This window comes from Acomys minous (assembly GCF_964271855.1).
Source record: "Acomys minous genome assembly, chromosome: 6".
NCBI lineage: Eukaryota > Metazoa > Chordata > Mammalia > Rodentia > Muridae > Acomys > Acomys minous.
This window is the reverse complement of record NC_140487.1, coordinates 53,013,870-53,037,948: the sequence shown is the minus strand read 5'-3', so window position 1 is coordinate 53,037,948 and position 24,079 is coordinate 53,013,870. Positions and strand designations below refer to the sequence as shown.

The following is a 24,079-nucleotide window of genomic DNA, read 5'->3' as shown; positions in this document are numbered from 1 at the left end:
GAGAGAGAAGACAACCCCAAACCTCACCTTGGATCTCACAACAAACTTAGTAAGGTCCCAACAGTCTAGGCAGGTGGGAAGGGCTCTTTGTTCAGGGCTGAGGACCAGTAAGCAGAATGCGTAAGTACACTGGTGGGCTTCCGGGAGGAGGTGGTGCTCCAAGGCTGGAGTGGCCTCTCTCCTCCCAGCTCTCCTTGGATTCTGGGTAGTACATGGCTCCCTCCACCTTCTCCCTGGCAGATGGGCATGTGGAGTACTGGCAGCCACTGTGCACTTTGGAAATCTCTTCACTGGGAACCTATGGCTCAGATAGCAAGCTCACCCTCCCCTCTGCTTCTCTCCTGCCCTGCTGCCCTCCCAGGACCTTTCCTTCCTGCCACATCTTCCAGGGATGCTTTGCCATCATATTACCCCATACCTTAGAATTTTGCCCACTTTCCATCAACTTGATCCTGATCCTGAAAGGCCCTGTAGTGGCTCTGCTCAGTGGCCATGATACCCTCTTCCCTTGGTGGGGGTGTAGCAATCTCTCCCTTCTCAGTGCCACCCCCTTTCCTAGCACAGTCCTTCAGTGTCCCTAACTGCTAGACTGGCTCCTGCCTCCCCTATATCCTACCCACCTCTTGATGGTGGGACTCTGTATGCATAGCACATGTGGAACCAAGACCCCTGTGGAGAGCTCAGGCATGGGCCCCTGCTGCCCTTCTTCCCCTGTAGGTGCTTCATAGGGCAGAGGAGTTCAGGGTATGGAAGGATGCAGAGAGATACAAAGACTTCAACTGAAGGCAGGACCAGCTGTGGGAGGAGTTATAAGTGGCCTGCAGCAGAAACCACGCCCCTGCTCAGAATGGCCTCTGCTGGGTTTGGTGCAGTGGGGGTAGCTGAAGGGTCTGCAAATCCCCCCTTCTTCTGATGAGGAAAGTCTCGAAGCCTGTGAGTCACCGCTTCTGGGGTGTGCTGACTGGTGATGCTGCGGCTGTGGCTGTCAGTTCCTGCTCATCTCGGCTTCGGGACTGTTGGGGCCTATGGAGGGCAAGCCTTCTCTGGCTGGAAGAATGAGCATGTTCTGGGGTCTCCTAGACTCCAGTCCAGTCTAGTCCACATCCCATTCCTGCCAGCCGTATCTCTAGACTCCACATCATGTAACCTTGGGGAGCACCTTCCCACTCTGCCCTCAATTTCCTCACGATGAGGTGGCTTTTCATGTTGCTCTCAGGCAGGACTGAGATGTTCTGTTCACAGCTGCTCTTCCTGAAAATGGTGGATGAGTGGGGGCCGGTACAGGTAGGGGTAGGCCTTCATCTGCACAGGCATATGGCAGCCAGCAGCAGGGGATCTGCTCACTTCTGAGGGTGTGAGAGGTCACATGGTGTGCAGCAGGCTCCTTTGCAAATGAGAGCCTCAGAAGTCAAACAGCATATATGTTTTGGAGGCACTTTCTGATTCTATGGGGACTACTTCCTGTGTGTCCTTGGAGAAGTTGCATAGCCTCTCTGTGCCTCTGTCGCCTCTTCTATAGAATTAGCATGGGGCCAGGGACTGCTTCGTAATTATGTTACAGAGGTTGATGGATATTCAATTTGGAAAAGGCACCCAGTGCATACTGAGCACTTAGTAAGTACGGGCTATCAGGAGATAAAGTGCAGCCCAGCCTACCATTCCTGGTGGGTGTGATACAGGGTAGAGGTGACAGCACAACGGCACAAGAATCACGAGCACAGAGAAGGAGACACCTCACAGATGCCAGGCTGTGGCACATCCTCGAAGCGTGGCCTGAGGGACAGGCATGGATGTCAATCCCACTTTGCAGACAGCGTGTAGAGCTAAAACATCCAGGGAAAACTTCCCACTTCTGTTCCACTAAGAGCTTGGAAGCAGAGCTCTCCTGTTCTCAGAGCCACCTGCCTATCACTGTTTGGACCCCAGGGAGAGAGTGGGCATGGAGGATAGCCAAGTGAAAGGGCCTGATGTCCCTCCTGAGGTGGGGTGCCTCGACTCATTTCAGGAGAGGGACACCTGCATCTCCAAGGAGTTTTGAGGCCGAGGTAGCCTGGGTAGAGAGGAGCATCAGACTTGTGTGGCAGATCCGGGGAACACATCTTGGAAAGGCTTCCCATAGAGGACTGTGCCTGTGTCCCACAGGGCACTGTGGAGAGCAAGCACCAGGTGCTACTGAGAACAAGTGGGGACAGAAGAGAAGCACCTGGAAGAGCAGAGAGAGGCCTTCAGAGTCAAGGAGGGAAGCCAGGGCCTGTGCCCTCTGTGGCAGGGACCAGGTGGAGCAGCAGGTCATACAGGACCCTGGCTCTTGCTCAGTGCTTGCCCCACCTGAGATATTCATCTGCATGCATTCACGGGTCCCGTGTCAGCACCATGTGTATCTCCCTGCCTTGTGCTCTGTCTAGGAGACTGTCCCTATCTGTAGGGGGTAAGGTGACATGTCTGTGAGCTATTTTCCTCTCAGAAGTATTTTCTGGATGGATGTGGCTCTGGGTGTCCATGAAGGGACAGATGAGGGGATGTGGCACTGCGGATGATCATATTGATGAATTTAGGTGTCTCGTTATCCCGGGGACAAAGGTGGTTTAGTGTTTGTGGGCATGATATGTTTTTATGCTCATTTGTTTTAAAGAGAGGAGTATGGAGAGAAACAGGAGAGGATGGAATACGCCCCCTCACACACACAGCCATCACGCCATCACGCTTCCTCTACCAGAGAGACCCTTAGAGTGGCAGCTCTTTGTCCCTGTGTGAATCCCACAACTACTCTAATCCCAGCTCCGCATGATGTCAGCTGGAGTCAGTCTGGCAAGTGGCCCCAGGCTGCACTAGGTTGGGAAGGCTTGGGGTGGAGAGGAAGGAGGTGTGTTTGGGGACAGCCTGGTCCTGAAGGGTTTCCCTGGGAGCCACAACTCTGTTTTGGAGTCTTCAGCTTGAGATTACTCAAGGTGTAAGAGAGTCAACCCTGAGCTCAGAGGACATCCTGTTCTTACTCATGTTTTTTTTTTCCTGCCTTGGACTAGCTGAGAAAGACGGCCTCTCACTCTTGCTGATGTCCCTAGAACTAGATATTTCCCCATCCTAAGCAAGCCTGAGGTCATTTCTGCAGACATGGTTTGGGATCTCCATCTGGTAGAGGTGGTTGTGCCCTTTAGGGGAACCACCAGGGCTACAACCAAGGCTGCCGGTGGCCACCATGAGTGAATAGGGGCCTTGGCAGAGGTGTAGACACTCAAGCGTGTGTGCCTGACCTCTGTCAGTTCCTGTGTCCACCCAGCCGTATCTGCTTACTCTCCCGGTACTTATCAGCTATCCAAGGTCTCCCCAGCACCTCTGAGTGAGCTGGAGACTGTAGAGGGGTATTCTCCTCTCTTTATCTTCCTGTCCCTGGGTTTATTCCTCATTTGGGGTATTTGTTTATTGCCCAATTGAGCCAAAAAGGTTGAAAGACCAAGCACTGAGGAGGGGGCACAGAGGCATGGGTGACAGAAGCTGGACCCGCAGGACATGTGGGCACGGGAGACAGGCCTGTTTCAGCTCCTCGTGGGTATCCAGAGTGAAGCACTTTTGTGTTAGCTGTGTTCTGACCTGGCTACTTAATAATTCTTCCCACAGCAATGTGGTAACAGCCGCCATCACTCTGGGGATGACAGCAATCTGCTCAGCATGGCCAGCGAGCTGCTTCTGTGGGAAGTAACCTCACATGCGTTACGTGCAAACACCTCCCAGTGCAAAGTTCCCCAATGGGAAGGCATTTGTACCATTGGTTAGTTTCAGCAGCAAAGCAGGCTTAGGCTGAGTGTGAGCTCAGCTTCCTCAATTATCTGTAGCTTTTCTGGTCTCTTCTGCGGGCCTGGCCCTCACACATTTGTCCTTGAGGTGCAGCAGCACGAACATATGAGCACACCCTTTAGGGGTCACCAGGTGCAAAGTGAGGGTGAGATAGGGTGGTAGGAGAATGCACTTGTCCCAGCTATGCAGTGGGAGCAAAGAGGCCCCTTCAGAGTGGGCAGATGGAATAGAAGCTTGTTTCTCTGTGCCAGAGCTGTGCGGAGTTAGCTAGGTCACCCAAGCTGGAGAGGTGTCATGCTGCCACAGACTGCTCAGTGACCCTCACTGCGGTCCCAGTGTCATTCTCCAACCCCCGGGATATTTATTCTGTCTGTCATGGAGGAGGTGGGCCCTGCACTTAAAGGGATAGTGAGGAATCTGGGAGCATGTGCTCCCTGCACAAGAGGCTCACGTTTGTGCCTAAGAGCAAAGGAACCCCAGTAAATGTCATTGCTAGGTGGGCATGCCTTTGTAAGCTGCAACGAATTTCCTCTGTGGAAGCAGAGAATGTTGAGACATGGAGACAACTGGTCTATGCAGAGGAATAAACTGCTCTAGAGTGTTCCAGTAGCCTGGTGGCTGAGCTGGCACGCACCCACATACAGTGCCCTACTGTGGGCCCGGTGCAGATGGTGATCAACTAACTCATCATGGTGGGGTGAAGAGTAAAGGAGAAGCACTGCAGGCCCCAAAAGTTAAGCAGGGCTGGAAGCCTGGGCTTGGAATTCCCTGCGGGTGACATGGTGTGCTCTCTTTCCTTCCCTCCAGCGTGTGGACAGCGGTGGCGACGGACTCTCTAAGGCTGGGAGCCATAGCCAGAGATACTGGCTGGCAAGCACCATGGCCAGAGTCCTGCAGCTCTCCTTGACTGCTCTCCTCCTGCTGCTGCTGCTGCCTGCGGTAAGAGCCTTCCTCCACAACCGTACTGACTCTCCACCTGGAGAACCAGTGACTTCTATGTACTGTCAGGCAAGCTGTCCTGGAGGCTGGCAGTTCTGCTAACACTCACCTCCCTCCCCCATGCCCACCCCACCCCACCCCAGCACCAACCTATGCTTCTGTGGTGTGAATTAGATAAATGACTTTCCTCAAGACTGGTGCTGATTGGAGTGAAAGTTGTTAGAGAACTTGCAAATCTATTAAGATGGGCGACATGTGCCGTGACATCTAGAGTTGCATGGTATCTGGTATGCAGGGCCCCTGGTTAGGGCACCGCAGAATGGTCTTCTGGTCCCTATGCCTTGAGGTCCTGTGGCATCTAAACTTCTCAGCCTGTCCTCTGTTCGCATCTATTTTGAACAAGGGTGAAGACGAGGTGTGAGAGGAGGAGGAGGGTTCCATTTGGGCCAGGGCGAGGCTGTCCTTAAAGCCCAGGCTACCCATCCTTCTACTAATCTGTAGCTCCATATGTGATGGGATGCACACATCTGTCTCTGTGTGAACCTCTGGGGTTGGATCTGTCTTGGAACATGGCCCCTGACAGCTCAGATTCCTTGCCAAGGGAACCAACCATTTCTGACCTAGGGTTGGACAGAAGTGAATGTGGGCATCTATCATGATAGCAGGGTGTAGCTGTGAAGTCTCTGGAGCTACTGTGGTACCTGAGCTGGTCCTTGTTCCTGCCTATCTTCCTCTGAAAGAGAGATGAGAGGAGACACCTGGATCCTACCGTTACCATGTTGTCTTGTGTGGCAGGGCATTTGCTCCCGTAGCTCTCAGTTTACTAGTTCTCACCTCCCCCATCAAGTGCCACAGGAGCCAGAACATCAGATTCAAATCCTGTCGCGTGGCCCTACCAAGTCATGTGACTTGGAACAAGTTAAATAACATCTTTATTTGGTTAGACCTCTGCGACAGTGAATGATGTAAACCAAACCAGTCCCTCCCTCCCAGCGTTTCTGGGCTTCTAGCATGCACACGCACAGAAGCCCAGTTGCTAGAGGGCAGTGCATGCGATTGTTAATGTCACTATAGCATGGAGACTGAGGCTCAAGAGCCCATGGGATCCACACATTGAGTTGGGGTCTGGGGATAGCCCTCGTGGCCTCTGGAACACAGCAGAGGTTGGTGGCCCTGCTGGTCTGAGCCCTGTCACCCACCTCCTTGCTTGTATCTGTAACACTTTTCTCCTGAGTTGAGGCAGTGGGGCTGTCAGCGGAGCTCCCTGCCCTCTCACTGGCTGTTCCCCAATGCCCTACAGGCCAGTGCTATGCACTCCGACTGCATTTTCAAGAAGGAGCAAGCCATGTGCCTGGAGAAGATCCAGAGAGCCAACGACCTGATGGGCTTAAACGAGTCTTCGCCAGGTGAGTGAGGTAGCAGACAGTCCTGATGGCCTCAGCATGTGTAGGCTGGCTTTGCAAGCTTTGGTGGAAGGGTAACAGACTCTGAGGCCTTCAGAAAACCCTGTTCGACATCTGCCCTGCTCTGTGGCATTAGGTGCCCCTCCTTGTGCCAGTCTGTTCCGGGTGGCTTAAAGTGGTCACTGTTTTCTCCTGCGTCTGGTTTGGACAGCAGCTGTCAATGAGCTTGTTCATAGGCCACCTGGGACCAGTGGCATCAGGAATGCAGCTGTAATGGTGGCTGGGCTATAGAGTATCTGGCCAGCTGGAGGTAAGGGTGTGTGGGGTCGTTTCCTAGTTGCTGCATCCAGCAGAATCCAGGGTGGAAAACAGCAGCCACCCCCAGGGTTTTGCCTAATGTGGGGCTTATATGGGGGTTGCTGTATCATATGCTGGATGTGGATGCATACATCTTTAGCCTGTCTCCCCCCAAATGATTCCAAGGATTACAAAAGGTGCCACCTAAAAATCTGTGGGGAGAGAGAGAGAGAGAGAGAGAGAGAGAGAGAGAGAGAGAGAGAGAGAGAGAGAGAGCGCCCTTCTGGTAAGACCCAGGTGTCTTCTACCCCACCATCCCCCCAAAATTGGAGAGGGAGAGGTGTTGGATGGGCATCTAGGAGAGGTCAAGCTCTTTTCTGGCTCTGTCCCACAGAGCAGGCTGTGTCTGCCTAGGGGAGGGGCTCCACTACAGCCTGAGGGGTGCACCTTTCTCTCTAGTCTCATGTAGTGATTCTGAGAACCATCTGTTTGAAGACTTTATTAATCTGCAGCCCAGTTAAACAGAACTCCCACAGGGCCAGCTTCACACCAGCAGCTTCTTCGCAAAGACTGACCAGGGGGAAGGCGCTCCCAGCATGGCACACCTGCTTTGATGCCGGACCAGAAAGGGAACTGTAGCCCATGCCAACTAGAGAAACTGAGCAAAGTGTGAGGAAACCCAAAGAGGGATGGAGTGAAAATTCTAAGATCTAAGTGTCTTGTTTGTGTGGACTGGAAAGTGGGTCCTGAAGGAAATAGCCATCGCAATGCCTGTCTGCACGTGGGTGGACCCCAAACACCCTTCCTCCTGACCTGTAGTCATTGGTCCCAAATGGCAGCTCTCAGAAGGGGAGGGAAGAGAGATGAGGACTTATTGCATGAAACTGTGCATAGTTTAATTACACCCCTCAGTGGCCAAAAGGAGTTGACAAGACAGGCTTGCCCATAGGCTGCTATTGTCTGAAGGTTGATGCTAAAGAGGACAGATGCAAGTAGAGTACTGATATAAGGAGCGGCAAGTGGCGGTGGGAGGGGCTCCCCTGGTGGCTTCAGAGAAGAAGATGGGAGGACCAGGAGGAGCAGAAGGGCTTGAGTAGCTTGGAATGCCCACCCACCAGAGGCCCTTTTAGGACAACATTCACAAGCCACGGTCCAGATTAAACCAGAATCTTCACATAGTTACATGACATTCAAAAGCTCCCAGGAGGTTCTGGTGAGATGCCAGAGCGATGAAAAACAGTTCAAGGGAGGGATGGGCATTGGCCTGCCAGGGAGGCAGGAATGGTGGAAGAACACTTCAGGCTCAGGCTGTTTGTAACCACCCCTACTTCATAGATGAAGAGACAGGTCCGAGGATACCCCGCACCTTGCTTAAGGACACAGTTTGTTGCAAATGGAGCCCGAATTTGGGCAGCATGTGTCAGTCACTGGGACGCAGAGCCCCGGGACGGCACACTCTGAGCCCCAGCATGACCTCCACATCACTTCTGAAGACATTTGACGCCTTAATTTTCTTGAGTATCCACGGAGGGGAGAGTCATGCCTAGCAGCTGTAGTCTGCAGGAAGCAGCCAGGGCTCAAGGACCTCAGAGTTACTGTGTCCGTGAGGCTCCCTCATGGTGAGGAAAGCTCCAGGTTTCCCACCTCCTGCTAGGTCAGAGTTCTTCTAGCAAGGCAGATGGCGTGTGGAGTTGTCTGGAAAGGCTTTCTGAAAGAGAGTAGAGGATTGAGAACCAGCTCTGGCTTCGGAGAGTCGAGGAGAGGAGGGAGAGTTGGGGAGGAAGCGTAGGGAGGGGGGTGGCCTAACTAACGCAGGTGAGAACTGTGGACTAGCGCTTTCAGAGCAGGCTCCAGCAGGCCAGGCTTGCCTCTTTCAGCATTCATGCACACACGCAACTTATCAACCTAAGTCAACCTAAGCAGTGGTGTTTCCTTCTACCTGAACGTGAGGTGGCTTACTCAGAGGGTCCCTTTCTTCTTCTTTGACCATCATTGAGAGGCCCACACTGAGGTGGTAGAGCCTGTGTGCGCTTTGGGGGTAGGTTCCGAGATTCCAGTTCCCCCAGTCTACTTCGCTGCAGTTGAAGACTGAAAAGGAGCTGTGGAGGAGAAGGCCTTGGGTCTGTGTTCATGAGGGCCCTTCCCTGCTCTAAGCAGAGCCCCACAGAGGCAAAGGATGTTTGTGCAAGTACCAAAGTGTGGAAGGTCTGGTAAGGAAGGGCAAGGACAGAGGAAGGGAGCTCCCCCCTGGGGAAGACTGTGCTGAGTGAAACATCCATCAAATCCATGGCCTGAAGGTCCTGTGGTCTGATCTGCCGCAAACAGGCATTTGGACAGGCAGTTTCTGGGCACCTTGCCAGGGTTCAGGGTCTAGGACAGCTAACCCCTGCTGTCAGTCCCCAAGGGAGGGCCTTTGTGTTTTCTGAGACTCATATGTACCTTATGTCTGCCTTTAGGGGTGTCATCACGCGGGTCTTCAACTTAAACCATCTTGTGTCCGTAGAGCAGGGTCCATCTCACTGTACTGTGAAATGCTATTGAGATCTTTGGGAGCACTTTAAGGTACCGGTAAACAGTCCTTCACCACTTGCAGCCAAGGTCAGCCACCTCTAGGCTCAGAATCCAAGAAGGTGTGTTCTCAGAGCCAGCCTCTAGCTGATTGTAAAGTGTGTCCATGTTTGATCACCCTAGAGGTGCACCCCTGCCACTGTGCCCATGTGACGTCAGGAATGAGAGAGAGAGAAAAAAAAAGGCATGGAGCAGATGAATCAGGCTAAGATCTTATTACATCTGGGAGTGGCACAGGATTAGGAGTTGTGTTGTATGGTTAGCCTCGTTTGGGGAGAGTATGGATTGATTGGTCAGCCCATACCATCCTCCTGCCTCTCCAACTTTGTTGCCCCCTGAGCATTTATCTTCATAGACACTGACAGGCAGTAGTGACGCCCGAGAGACACACCTGGAAATGAAGAAGAAAGCCTGCCGGTTTGCTTCAGCACCCGGGACCGTAAACTTTCATACATACATGCGCTCACTCGAATGTCAGGGCCGCCTGAGAGTGGCGTGACTGTGCAGCCTCTGAAATCACAACAGAGTGCAGGAATCTCTACAGACCTTGGTGGTCTGGTCAGCCACTGCACATGCCCACTTTGTGTAGTCAAGAGACTGTAGTCAGGAGACAGATGAGACTGTGTAACATGGCACAAGGCTTTATGCTAAAATTGAAAAAAAATTAACTACACTGTGAAATAATGATCAAAGTATAGTTTAATAGATCCATGGACCAGGAATTTAGTCAGTTGTTCTGCATTGTACATAACTGTGTATGCTGTGCTTTTTTTTTCTTTTTCTTTCTTTCTTTCTTTCTTTCTTTCTTTCTTTCTTTCTTTCTTTCTTTCTTTTTTCTAACATGACTGGTAATGAGGCGGTGTTTCCACCGGCATCACCACAAACACACGAGTGACTCTATCATGGTGATGGCAGCAGGCGTATCAGAGATTTCCCTGCTCTAGTATAAGGTTAGGAGACGGCCATGTTATCTAGCAAGCTGGGTCTGTTGGAATTAAAGTCTGGTTTGTTGGAGGTGAGGACCGTGCATGACAGTGATGTTCGTTGGAGATTACTGTCTTGGAGTGGCACCCATTTTTTCCTCTGCTTCCTGCTCTTCACGGTCAGAAATACCACCCCGTTATCTCGGGCCTGTGTTGCAGGGGTTTCTTGGGAGGAGGATTGGGGCTGGAGGGATATTTCCCTGTTCTGTTTCCCATCCCAGATCCCTGGACCCTGCGTGGGACTTGAGCCAGCAGAGCCTGGTTCTGCCATATGACACACAAATCGGGTAGAGCCAGAGGTGTTGTCACTGGCAAGTCACGTGGCGAGTCTCAGCCAGTTCTGGGTGGGTGCCCAGAACTCCTGACTGGGGACTTCCTTTTCTGCTGCACTGTAGCAGTGCCCTTGGAGGAGGAAGAGAAGAAGGAGGGAGGACCTGCTGTGCGTGGGAACTGGGGCTGGTCTGTGCACAGCAGGCCATATAGCTCCATTCTTCGATCTTTCTACCTGGATCAGGCCTTGCTTGTCTAGGCTGTGGTCAGCAGCACCTACTCTTTTGCAGGGCCTTGGGCTATGAGCATGGGAACCTTCCTGTGTCTGGGAAGAGCTGGTCTGGCTAGTGCTCAGTGAACGCCCCATGCTGAAAAAGATGGGCGAGGCCTGTAGCGCTGTGGCAAGTTTCAAGAGAGGTCTTCTTGTTGCCTTTCTGGACTTGTCCTAGATACAGGTCAGGTGCCTCAACCACTGCCCCCCCCCCCACACCGTGCTCCCACTCCCATTGTCCTAGCTGTTCCAAGACTGACCAGTCCAACCATGAGAAAGTGAGTGTCTTTAGAGGCCCTTGCTCTGGTGACCTTACCCTAAATAGGGTCCATAGGGACCCCGTTGGGGGCTTTCTCAGACTCAAATTTTCCAGAAGCTTCTCCTTTTGGAACTCAAGCCGGTATCAGACCCTCCTGGTAGTTTATTAAGCACAGATTGCTGAGTGGTCCCAAGCGTATCTCATAGCTAGGTCTGGGTGGGGCCAGAGCATCTGCCTTCCACGAGGCTACCAGGTGTGTTTCTGGCTTGGGGAGTCACACTTGGGGACCTGATGCCTTCAGCTATGCTTCTTCTCTTTAGCAGTCACATCACGGGACAGGGAGGGATCCTCATAGGATGAAACAAGAAACCTTGGCTGTCAAGTGAATTTCAGGAAATTGAGGAGCTGTTTTTTTTTTTTTTAACTCTCAAATTATGTTCTCAAATGGAGGCCTTTCTTTTAGAATACCTGAACATCCCTGGGTGGTTCCTGAAAGGAAAGGAGGACCGTGGCTTTGTCTGTCACTCTAGTGTCCCTGGGCTCATGAGTTTTGAACTCTATGTGGAACTGGACTGAACCATCACCATGACAACCTCTGATTAGCTCCTCATTCTGTTCCCTCAAAGACTGATGGCTCATGCATTCTCTCTCAGCTCCAGGCCTAAGTAGATTCTGTCCCCGCTGCTGTCACAGGAGTCATTGCTGCTTGGTGTGGAGGTCAGAGGGAAGGTGGGCATGACCTTCGCAGTGCTCCACACTCCCCGGCTTGTGGCGCTCACGTTCCTCAGAAGAGCTCCTGTAGACTGAGCTGGGAGGGCTAAGGGTGGAGCTGATGCTGAACTGGGAAGTAGGGAAGAGGTCACGGGGCAGGGGGGGTTGGGTTGGGTGGGCCATCAAGTGGCGCTAGTTCTAAAGGAATCAAGGCCAGCTTTAGAGGAGGCCAGGGAGGAGGGCACTTGAACATCGTCTCTCTGAAACCCGCATTCCTGGCTGCTGTGTCACTGTCTTGCCCTTTGCTTTTCCTCTGCAGCCTTCTTTGCCAGCTCCACTTCTAAGCCTTGGCATTCTCGAGTGTTCCTCCATGAGCTCAGTCTCTCACTGGGTAATCATCTAGCTACCCCTGACCTCCTCACCCATTCTTGTCTGGTTTAATTTTGGCTCTTACTCTTATCTCAAACCCAGCATATTTGAGGCCAAAGATGGCTTTCAATTTGTGTAATTCTCTCACCATTTGACTCCCAACTCGTCCTTTGATTGTGATAGTCCACCCATCCATCTTCCCTTAGCACTACCCACCCATTGCCCACCTACCCACCCATTGCCCACCTACCCACCCATTGCCCATCTACCCACCCATTGCCCATCTACCCACCCATTGCCCACCTACCCACCCATTGCCCACCTACCCACCCACCTTCTATACATTTAAATATCTGTCCATCTGTCCATCTGTCCATCTGAGCTATCACCATATCCTTCCGGCCCACTCTTGCCATTGTGCTATCTCTGTGGACAACAAAGCTGGATCACCTGGATACTCTCTTAAAAGGCCTCTATGGCAGGCAGAGGGAGGTCCTTTGATACCATCTTGAGAGCTACGCCCACCTCTTGGCCTCCTCAGGCTGCACGTATGTGTCCTTACCTGACAGAGGGTCTTTGCATGAGCTCAGGTGATATGGAGAGTGCCTTGGGCCACTTGGAGGACTGTGGCATGGGAGCTGATGAGAGTCCTTAAAAGTGAGAGAAGACCCAGGAGCTGAGGAGGCTTTGGATGCCGAGCTGCTGATTTTGAAGCTGAGGGAAGGGGCTGTAAGCCCGAGAGCACTGGTGACCGCTTGAACTTGGGATTGCTGCCTCCAGCAGTCTTGCAGATACCCACTTTTAGCTAGGTGAGACTCATTTTAGGCCTCTGACCTGCTGGATGGGATAATAGTAACTTGTGCTACCCAAAGGCACCGAGTTGCCTTATAAACCCCCAGCTCCAGTAGGAAACTAACACATCACTCACTCAGTATAGCATTCCAAACCACTGTAGCTTCCGTGAGGCCCAGATCAGCTCATTTGCTTCACTCTGCACTGTTGGACTCCTATGTCTTCAATGAATTGCTGTTGAATTAATAAGAAGATGGGTCAGAAAAGTAGAAAGGGGGGAGAAAAAAATGAGAGGAGAGCATAGGAGGAAAGGCGCTGTGAAGGCTTCTGCTGCCCTCAAAAGTAACTGCGCAGAGCTTGGGAACTGCACATGTTCTGTGGGCGTGGTGAGGACGTGAGTCTGTGTCCTAAGCCAGAAGACCTCATGGCTCTCTTGAAGGCCATCTTCTGTCCTAAGTCAAAAGGTGCCCAGTCTTTGTAAATGGGGCTCTTTATAGATCCCGGGGTCCTGGGGTTCTTGTTCTTAGCTTTCTTCCTAGCTTGTCCTCGTGAAAAGACAAAACTGGAGACAGAATGAAGGATTGATAGAATTTCCAGGCTTGTGACAGGTAGATCATTGGGAATCCCAGGCAAGGAACTGGGCAGATGTGTCAAAAAGTATTCCCCATCGTTTTTTGTTGTCCCCAAGGGACCAAGCCAGTGAGTCCTGTGAACCCTCTGTTCCAGATTTCAGCCCTGGCCAATAGAAGCTAGGGGTACTGACAGACATCCGGTCCTTACTCTGACACCAGCCTGTGATTCACAGCACAGGAGATGACGACGTTAAGCTGGGGCCTTCCAGGCAGATTCAGGAGGGAAGCCCTGCCTCTCTTCCAGCTTTGTCCTGTCAAAGCTTCATGTCCACCTAGCACAGGGAAGGCACTGAGAACCTCTCATTTAGGGCATGGATTCCTTACCATGCCTCCACCCCTGACCCCTGGCTCTAGATCCTGGCCGTTGCCACTCCTGACCCCTTCAGCCTTTATATCTGTGCCCTCTATATAGGCTCTTGACCCCCAGCATTGTCAGCTGGAATAGCAGCTGGTTGTGCCAGGGCCTAATGTTCCACATTATGGGAACATCTGCTGGCCAGGGCTTCTGGGGCGTGGGCCAGACGTGGTCGTACTCCACGGGCATTTCACAGTTAGCACAGGCCATGGCAGCCAAAGATGCACTGTTGGGTCTCTTTCAAGGACATGATGTCACAGCCAACTGTGCTGTGCTGGCGAGACATCCTGAGTAGACAGGAATCATTGATAGTGGCTTGTTGAGACAGGTGACTTCCTCATCTGGCCCGCTGAGTCCCTGTCCACTTGGACTCAGTATACAGTATAACATTTTTTCCTAACTCCTAGAGGTGTCACTATGTGAGCAGGATGCCACAGGCCAGTGTCACTAATGTAAGTGCTGAAGTAGCAAAATCTAAGTTCTGAGAGACTTAGGAGCTGAGAGTGTCTTCTGCTGGTAGAAGTCATGGCTTTTGACAGAAGAACCATGCTGACATTGAAGTCTACCCCAGGCCACTCCTCTGCCAGCTCAGGTTTCCTTTGAGCCTGTCAGTAGCTGGCCGCTGAGCTTCTATCTCCCTAGCAGGCTCGCCCCTCTCCTAAGGAGTGATCCTAAGGAACATCTAGTTGAAATAATGAAATTAAGGCCAGTGACAGCTCCAACATGCGTGGAGTAAGTGTGGTGCTGTTCTAGAACTTTCTGTATAGGAACTCACTAGTTTCTCTAGTGGCCCTAGAAGGCAGAAGTCATAGACAGCACTTCCCTTATGGGACACTGACATTCCCCCATCTGTAGACCCCTTATAGGTCAGGCCTTCTTCCTAAAGCTTGCTGCTGATCTCTGGCCTTGTTTACTTCTGAACCCCACCCCACCCCAATCCACTGCACCTTTGTTTAACACTCTCAACCATGTCACAGCGTGTGTTTCCTTTGTTACTCCCTAAGTGTGGTGTCCTGGAGTTCCCTCCTCCTTGCTCTCCTGTCTCACATCCTTTCCTTGGGAGATGTGACTCATGGGCTGGAGAGATGGCTCATCCTCTAAAGGCTAGTCTCACAACTAAAAAGACGTGTCTCACCAATCATATGCTTGAGGGAAAGTGTACTCCTGGCAGGCCAGGTAGGGACAGGGACAACAGGCGTCCAACTTACGAATTGTGTTGTGAAGACCACAGATTTTTCTTGCTGTTGTGGAGACCTCAAGGTAGATATATATTTTTGAAAAGATTTTGTTCCTAGCTGAGGGAGATCTGGGAGGAGGCCATAGCTGGGATGCCAGCGAAGGCTGACAGGTTCTGTTGATGACTGAGGGTACCAAGTGGGACACGATGCTGGACAGGACGGAGATGGAGTAAGTGACTCTTAGGCATCTGGCTGGGCTGAAATAGATGTGGATTTTAGTAGCAGAGTCTGGGAGGAGTCCAGAGCTCCTGCATTTGACTGGTCTTAGACTCCTCAGAGTGGGAACATACAGCAAGTAACCGACCTTGGGTCAGCCCAGAGAGTGGCTGGAGGCCAAAGGCTTAGAAACAGCCACATGTAATTCCGCTGAGTCTCTGGGCAGTGTGAGCTCATCTAAGGTGAGTGGGCAGGTGGCCCAAGACAAGATGATTTCCAAAATCTGTAGCCAGCCAGGTGGACAGAGTACAGCTTGGCTGTAGTTGAAATTGTCCCTCAGATTTGGCAGCAAAAGGTTGATGTTGACCTTGATGAGTGTTGCTGCAGTGTAGAGGAGGGAGAGCAGGATGGCAGCCAGCAAGGAGAGAATGTGCAGAAGACGGGGATCCCAGGAGCCCAAACCCAGTCAGAACTAGTCAATCCTGACACTCTTCCTCCTCACTGCTCACCTCAGGGAGACTTGCTGATCCATGAGTACTTCACTGTGTACCTGTCCCTTCCCCTCTGCCAGCTGATCCCCACAGCAAGGCTTTGACCTTGGCCTCCTCAAGGACTCTGCCTCTATTACTGATTTCTTTTCTGAGTCTTTTCACAGTCACCTCCAAGCTTCTGCCTGGACACTTTCCATCTTCTCAGCTGGGGAAACTGGGACCTCACTTCAGGTGCCAGCTTTGTGGGTGCAGCTCCTTGTTCTAGGCCTGTGCTGGGAGGGAGGTGGGCTGTGGGGCGCAGTCTCAGGCCAGCTAGTCCAGCCTCAAGCCCACCTCCGTGGAGAAGTGAGCCCACTGAGGAGGTGAACATGAGGTCAGACCCCACAATGGTGCTTGAGGCTAGGATGATGCAGGCATCTGGCAGACTGCAGATGAGCTGTGGTGTTTAGAGGGGGGCCTTCCACAGAGACTCCTGCCCTGGAGTTTTTGTTTTGTTTTGTTTTGGTTTGGTTTTTTTGAGACAGGGTTTCTCTGTGTAGCCTTGGCTGTCCTGAACTCTCTTTGTAGACCACCAGGGTGGCCTTGAACTCACAGAGATCTCCCTGCCTCTGTCTCCCGAGTGCTGGGATTAAAGGCGTGTGCCACCACCTGGTGGCCCTGGAGTTCTTGCAGTAGCTTTTTGGACTGCTCTCAGAGTGCTTTTCTGGGTGCAGGAGCAAGCCTTCCTCACACAGGGGACTTACCTTCTCTCCTTGTAAATGATTGGCCCCTGATATAGAGAATTAGGCACTGCAGAGGCGCATATGTGTGTGGACGTCTATACTATGTGTGTTGTGCCTGTGTGTACCTGCATATGTGGGATGTTTAGGGTGTGTTTGTGTCTGGCTATGGCCTGTGCACACTTGTGTATATGTGCTGTGTATATGTCCAGACACACTTTTACCATGGTTCTCTCTTCCAGGTTGCCCTGGCATGTGGGACAATATCACGTGTTGGAAACCTGCTCAGATAGGTGAGACAGTCCTTGTGAGCTGCCCCGAGGTCTTCCGGATCTTCAACCCAGACCAGGGTGAGTAGAATTAATTCATCATCTCTCCCAGCTCTGTTGGTTTAACCTACAACCCACACACTCTTGCCTGGAGCACAGCTTCAAGGACTCAGCTGCCCCATGGGCACATGGCAGATGGAGGCAGTCAGGGTGGGATGGTGTCCTTCATGCTGGTAAGGGCATACAAACACTTCTTATCGAGAGATGCACCTAGTGCCAGGCATGCATTGCCAGGTGAGTGGCGTGGCAGGTGAGAGCAAGCTGGGCTTGGCACAGAGTCCATGGCAACTCTGCTGCTTATTCCACTAGGGACCTTCAGTAAGGCGGATTATCTCTCAAGTTGTTGGTCTGCCAGATGGTAATGTGACACAGTGGCCATCTCCCTGGGTGGTCTGGGAGGGTAAAGTGAGGTCACAGCACCTGGTGCGCTTTGCATATTTTGTAGTGGAGTTAGTTGACATCGCCATGTCACTATGATAATGACATCGCCACAGAGATGTCTCAGCAGCCTGGAGGAATACATGGATGGGGCTGTACATCCAAACGCCCTGTCTTAGTTAGGGTTTCTATTGCTGTGAAGAGACACCACGATCAGATTCTTCAACCCCTTGATGTGGGCATGCGCCCAACCCTCCGGGTCTGCCAGCCCACCAGCACACACATTTGCTAAGGAAAGCAAGTCCTTGGTCCTTGATGCTTTCAGATGTCCAGGGAAGATTTTGAGGAGAAGGAGGAGAAGGAAGAATTGGGTCCTTCTCCCCCCCCAACCCTGGCTGTCTAGGAGAGGGCCTTGGACACCAAAGGAAGTAGTCTATGACATGTGGATATAGGCTTCAGGGTTATGTGTGTGACAGCCTGTGCAGGGAAACCAAAGCTGGGTCGATGCTTCTGTGGCACACACATGCCAGTTACTCTTGTGCCACTGAAGTGCTGTGTAGAAATCCAGGGGCCAAATCTACATCCTGTGGAATGGGTGCAATGACCTGGCTGTGACATTGGATACAGAAATGTGAATTGGGGAGCAAGACAGTACTCTGCCTGAAGACAAAACCCCAGTGGGCCTGACTTCATGGAGGCGGCCAGCCAATACTTTTTCTCCATCCTGGCTTGCAGGAGGAGGGGAGACAGAGTGGTACACACTGGGTCTCCAAGTCTCCATCTTTGACTCTGCATCCAGAGCCCAGAGAAAGTGGAGTTTGTCTATACGCGCCATTTTCTTTATCCCACGTCTTGCCCACTTCTTGCTAGCCTGGAAGAAGCTGGTTTCTGAGTGTTCCCATCCTGAGGGCTCTGAGACTAGCTGTGACCCAGAGCAGACTAGAAAGGTAATGTCTGGAGGAGGTATGAGGCAGAAAGACAGAGTGAACAGACGGAAGATGGAGTCTGTGAGGCACAGGGCCTGTGATCCAGCTGACTCCTAAGACTTGCTCCCATGGAAGCCAGCTTAATCACTTCCTCCGTGCATCCATCGCTTTACTTCATTTAGTTACTTGAAGCCGTGGCACAGCCTCTCCTCTCTAGGCAAGATTCTAGCCACAAATTTTTTTTCTCTCTACAGCAGCAGCCACAAGAGGTGACAAGAAGGAGGGTAAAATGATTTCTCTCAGCTGCGGCCCGCCCGCCTGCCTCAGGGAGCAGGGGATGTTATTTACACCTGGCTCTTAATGGTTCATTAAAGCAGGGCCTTTAGCACCTCTGTTCACAAGCTTACTAGTGAGACTTGCCCTCCCCGCACAAGGGACCGAACTGTAGTCTTTCTCATTTGCTGCCTGGTTCCCTGGAAGCTCGTTGGGTGACAATGCTTTTAGATAGGCCTTCCTGAGGTGCTTGTTTTGTGGGAGCCCTGGACAATGCCTCCCCTTCCTCCTCAAGCGCCGACCTGAAGGTGGAGTTAGAGGCCTCCTCCTCCAGCTCGCTAGGTCCTATCGTGGGATCCTCAGGCCTTCCGGGCTCTTAGCAGAGCTTTCTCAGAGTTGGGGGTGGGGAGCGAATAGCCTGTGAGAACAGAGTTGATTCAGCCTTGGTCACCTCTGCATCTCTCTCTATTCACGTTCTTTCTCTCTTCCTTTCCATACAGCCTGGATGACAGAAACCATAGGTAAGAGGACCCCTGGGAGGACAGACAGCCTTTCATCTGCCCAGCAGGAGCCCAGCCTTAGGAAATCCAGTGCCCCTGGCTGCTGAGACTGTGGTCAGGCTGACAGGACCACCAGGGATCCACTTCTTCCTTCCTCCCCTGAATCCGACCATCCTAGAGGCTGGGAGGGATGGAGGACACAGTAGTTGCCTTCAAGGCCCTTTTTCATGCTGGGTCGGGTGTTTAAATCATCAGCGGAGCGACTGGAAAAGAAGTCTATTAGCGTGAATAGCTCATCCACGTTCCTAGCTGTGGGCTGGCCCTGTTTTGTGAGTTCATGCAGACATTGTCACCCCAGCAGCTGCAGGGGTGGGGGTGGGGGTGGGAGTGTCCATATCGAGCAAGAGAACGGAAGAGAACTGAAGGCAGGTTATGTAGGGAGGGCAGGTTAGAGGTCAGGGCAGATTTCCAGGAGGAGGTGGCCACTTCACCTAGATTTTGAAAAAGTGAGAGGAAATGAGGTTAACTTCTAGGCCGCCTTTAGATAAATACAAGAACAAAGGTCGTAGAGTGGGGAGAGAACTGTCTACAGGTAAATTTTGGGGGCTTTGGGGATCCCTTTGATGAAAGATAGACTTGGAGCAGAAATGGGGGTTGAACATAAAAAAGGGAACTCCAAATCCTGGGCTTATTCATTCCACTTCCTCCTACCCTAAAGTCTCTCGGTGGGAACCGAGCCATGGACTACTCTGAGCATCATAGCCATGCAGCGGCCACCCTGGTTAGACTGGTGCTGCGAGAGGCAGTGTGCCAGAGAGATGTGCAACTGCTGAGCTTCAGGCTCTTGACCCCATCGCCACTCTCTGTGGACTGGGCAGCCTCCGCCTTGGCGCATTGGGCCAGGTGACAGACAAGGCATTCTGACTCATGTTTGTGTTTTGCAGGGGATTTTGGTTTTGCTGATAGTAATTCCTTGGAAATCACAGGTAAGAGGTGAACTGGAGCCACCTTGGGCTGCTTGGGTGGAGGGCATTGAGAGCTCCGAGATCTGTTTTGAAGCTGGACTCCATCATTTGTGTACTCTTGAGTGTGTGGCTTCTCTGACAGAACTGTGTCATCTCCTTGGAAGATGGCACGGAAGTCCTCAGAGAGAATGTGGTATATCCATCACGCATGGACCCATGTGCTGTAGGGAGCCATGGGCATCTTGAAGCCCATCATGGACTGGAAGGGGTGGGGCACGGGGCGTGGAACTCTGGATTGCAAGGTCTTTGGAGGTTTTGAACTTCCCATAGAGGTTCTTAAGCTTCAGACACCTGTATGGGGCCAAGCCATGCACCATCACAGCTGTACAACCACAGCCCTGGCAAAACTGGAGCTGTGAGAGGCAGTGTGCCAAAGGGACACGCCACGTGCCTATGTTATTCTTGTTTTCTACAGACTTGGTAAAGGCCAGGTTCCTGGGTTTTGCCCCAGTCTCTGATTTTGCCAGCCGAATCGGGGCCAGATGCATGGGGGCCACTATATCCAGGTGATAGGGTAGGGCCCTATCAGGGAGGGTACTGTGTTCCTATGACATTGTTGGAGCAAACAGCGTAGTGAAAGAGATGCTGTCACTGCAAGGTTTTGACAACCTGGAGAGCGCTCCATCTTCTGGAGATTTCTACTAGAACAATATTCATAGAGCAATTTTAGGAACAAAAACGTTTGTGTTTTCCTGAGCCTACATCGTGTTATTAAAATAAAGAGGGAAAATAAAAGAAAGGAAATGACTTTTCCCTCTAGGAAGCTTTTTTCTTTTTCTTTTAAAAAATTGATTTTCAGATTTCGGTGCACCCTTTGTCTCTTTCTTCTTCTTACATCTGTGAGGGGGACAAGACAGAGTTAAGTAAAGCCTAGGGCGGGCAGTGGCTTAGCTATTCTGGCTCCCAGCAGAGATGGAGTAGGCATTCAGATTTTCTGAACTGTTCAGGGGCCCTGCAGGGAGGTTGCCAGAAGCAGCCCGAGACACATTTTTTCTGAGGAGAAGATTATCTGGTGACCACACCCCCTCAGACCTGCTGGACTCCTTCTCGGCTTGTGCCACAGGTCTCAGAAGCTGTGGAGACTCCTCCATTCTCGGTAGACTATTCTTCTGGGCATGGTCCCTCTCAGTCCCAGGGAGGTTATGCCAGACTCTCTAGGCTGATGGCAGTTGGCCTTATATCTTCCAAGCCCACCAACAAGAGAAGGATGCTGGTTAGAAAAGTGAGGGGGCAGTTGGCCGATGGTGCACACCTTTAACCCCAGCCCTCAGGAGGCAGAGGCAGGTGGATCTCTGATTTGAGGCCAGCATGGGTCTACGTAGTGAGTTCCAGGACAGCCAGAGCTACACAGAGAAACCCTGTCTCAAAAACTGAGGGTCTTTCCCTCTGCCTTCTATCCTGCACTGACCCACGGCTTCCTTGTTGAGCTTCCCAGAGGCCACCTTGATCACAGAGGACAGGATCCTGTCCAGCGGAGTGTGCTGTAAACTCCCCGTCCACAGTGGTCTCTTACCATATGCGAGTCATTCACCCCTGAAATCATACACTGATTGTATCACTGAGTCCAGGATGGGGCTCTAGAATCTGCATTCCACCAAGGCCACAAGGCGACTCGGGGTGTACAACTGAAGTTTCAACACCTCTATTCTGTCTGTGGAGGTTTTAAATTACCTGAACATCCTGTTTCTTTCTATGTGTCCTAGGAGACTGGTAGCTCTTGAGCTGTCAGCTAGGGACACATATCTGGACAAATAGCACCATACTCAGGTGCTAGCTAGAAGAAAAGGCCTACTCGCCTTGTGGTCCCCTGGAACTTAGTGGCTCTCACTGGCTCAGGGGAAGAGAGTGAAGCAATGCACTTACATTAAAAAAAGAAATACGTCCCGTACTCTGCTTTGCAGGGAGCAGCAAGTGCCTCCCTCAGTAGTGGTGACTGCTTTATCCCCCCCCCCCCAACAGCATCCCACACAATGGCCTTAAAGTCAACCCAAAGAGAATGAGTGCCCATCAAAGACAGGAGACCGACTACAAAACTCTGAAAGGCAAAACCGACCCAAACAACAAGAACAACTCCCCACTGAGTTTGTATCTTTGGAAGGTTGACAGTAAGATAAAGTAGGCCTGGGCTTACTAAGTAACAGTAAAGCCAGGTGCCCCACTGCTGTGAGATATTACAGCTGGGGGTAGAGCATGTGTGCCAGAGCCTCACTCCACAGTCACCCAAGGGAGTCTTGGACATACGGGATGCCTTGTTAGGGTCCTGGGGTTGGGGCTGAGGTTGAGGTTGTACTAGGGCGTAGCATTAGTGATGAGTTTCTAGGTGGTTCTGCACATTGACGCTTTGAGCAGAGCTGATCTAAGGCCCTGGTGCAGGCTCCAGACCCTCTGGTGAGTGGGAATGTTACAGGAGCGATGCAGGCACGCTCAATTCTTGATTAAGGCATCAGGTTGCTCATTCATCCTGCTCCCCATCCGCCTTGTCCCTAGCAAAGGATGAGTGCCGGGTCTTCAGCGATCGCTCAGTCTTGTACCTTCTAGCTCAAGTGGCCCAGTTGAACACAGAGGGCCTCAGGAGTTCCCACTATGAAATCACTCTTCAGGCTCACTTTAAGCCGTTCGCGTGCCTTGCCTACTTTTCTGTTCTCTGCAGACATGGGGGTTGTGGGCCGGAACTGCACAGAGGACGGCTGGTCGGAGCCCTTCCCCCATTACTTCGATGCTTGTGGGTTTGATGACTATGAGCCTGAGTCTGGGGACCAGGTAAGTGAGGTGGTGGGTTAGTTCTGAGGTGCTCGGGGCTCAGGGGAGCACTCAGGAGCACCTCCTGGGTACTGAGCTCGAAGCGTGGAGTGGAGGGTAGGGTGTTCATTCACGCTCCTGAGTTCTGCCCGCAGACAAGCCCCTTCTACCTTGACTACCCTTTCAGGACACCGTCTTCTAGGTAGCTCAGCAATTGATGACTTAATTCTGGGCCTAGCAGGGAGCTTCGTTGACCCTTCTTCGGGTTAGGGCTGTATTCTGTTCTAACTCTTTAGTGCCCTTGCTTTCAATGCATTTTGAACAGAGAAGTAGGCATCCAGCCAGGAGTGTGGTGATGGCAGAGGTTTTTTTTGGGGGGGGATGTTGGGCCCACAGGTGGGCAGGGCTTGGTCTGGGACACTGGGTGTGGGTCTAGGGGGCCAGTGACTGGTCCTAAGCGGAGCCCTCCATGTCCTGTGCCCTGCTCCAGGATTACTACTATCTGTCGGTGAAGGCCCTCTACACAGTCGGCTACAGCACTTCTCTCGTCACCCTCACCACTGCCATGGTCATCTTGTGCCGCTTCCGGTGAGAGCTCAGTAGTGTTACAGACAGAATTGCCCATCCCTGTTCCAAGGGAACATCCCTGGAAAGTCCCTTGTAAGGCCGACTTGGAAGGCAGACCCTGTCCCTAGCACAGCGAATGGGGAGGGGGCCTGAGAGGGGAGCTCTTATATCCAGGACAACACAGTCAGGAGTAATTCCTCCAATATATATATTGTTTGCCTTGGTCTTCCTTGTCTAGGTAGAGAGGCTGCAGGAGGGGGAAGTCTGGCCAGCAGATGACCAGGGTGGGGAAGGCAGAGGATGTCCAAGGTGGGAGAAGAGGGTGGTGTGGGAGAGGGGCCCCATTAAGACAAGCCATGAGTAGGCCCACGGCAGCCCACACCTTGAGGGTGCGAAGTGCTGTGAACTCACGGCTACCCCGTTCTGGTCCTTGTAGGAAGCTGCACTGCACCCGCAATTTCATCCACATGAACCTGTTCGTGTCTTTCATGCTGAGGGCTATCTCTGTCTTCATCAAAGACTGGATCTTATATGCCGAGCAGGACAGCAGCCATTGTTTTGTGTCTACTGTAAGTGAGCCAAGCAGGACTCTGCCCTGCTAACACCCTATAGGGCAGGTGTCCTTGAAGGAGAATGCATGTGGAACCATGTGGAAGTTCGGGACTTAGGGAGTGGTTATTATAGGCAGTGTATGATGTCAATCCCAATGAAGACACAAGCCCCGCCCCCCCAGCCTGGACCTTGGGCCAGGAAGGCCGGGTGAGAATGAGGCTCATACAGTGATTAACTAGTCCCTTGCCATGTAACCAGTCATGTGGCATTCTGCGTTCCAAAGAGCCAGACTCTTTGCAGTTGCTTTCACAAGCACAGATGTTTGAAGGAGGTACAAGCCGAAAACTGGCCTTTGGTAGGGTGAGATAAGAATAGACTAGACTTCGGGGAGGGCGTAGTTTGAAGATCTGTTTGAAAAGAGATTTCCCAGAGCCAAGGAGTGTGGCTCCACCTGTGATGGGTCCAAGCCCTCGTTTTGTAAGCAATCCTCAGTGCAGATGGCTGGTTGCTTCTCTTCCTACTTCCCTGGATGACAGTGCTGGGCA

The 24,079-nt window shown here is 52.0% G+C and overlaps 1 protein-coding gene across 5 annotated transcripts in view; it reads left to right on the top strand.

Moving 5' to 3' along the window:
• Window positions 1-24,079, top strand: part of ADCYAP1R1 (ADCYAP receptor type I) — a 101,361-nt gene that overhangs the window by 59,407 nt on the left and 17,875 nt on the right. For all 5 annotated transcript variants that reach the window (XM_084785490.1, XM_084785491.1, XM_084785492.1 and 2 more), the window contains 8 exons: window positions 4,600-4,731; window positions 6,032-6,137; window positions 16,488-16,595; window positions 18,652-18,672; window positions 19,596-19,637; window positions 22,327-22,436; window positions 22,906-23,003; window positions 23,419-23,551. In XM_084785490.1, the coding sequence (XP_084641616.1) occupies window positions 4,600-4,731; window positions 6,032-6,137; window positions 16,488-16,595; window positions 18,652-18,672; window positions 19,596-19,637; window positions 22,327-22,436; window positions 22,906-23,003; window positions 23,419-23,551 (750 nt within the window). Of the gene's footprint in view, window positions 1-4,599; window positions 4,732-6,031; window positions 6,138-16,487; window positions 16,596-18,651; window positions 18,673-19,595; window positions 19,638-22,326; window positions 22,437-22,905; window positions 23,004-23,418; window positions 23,552-24,079 lie in introns of those variants that run through there.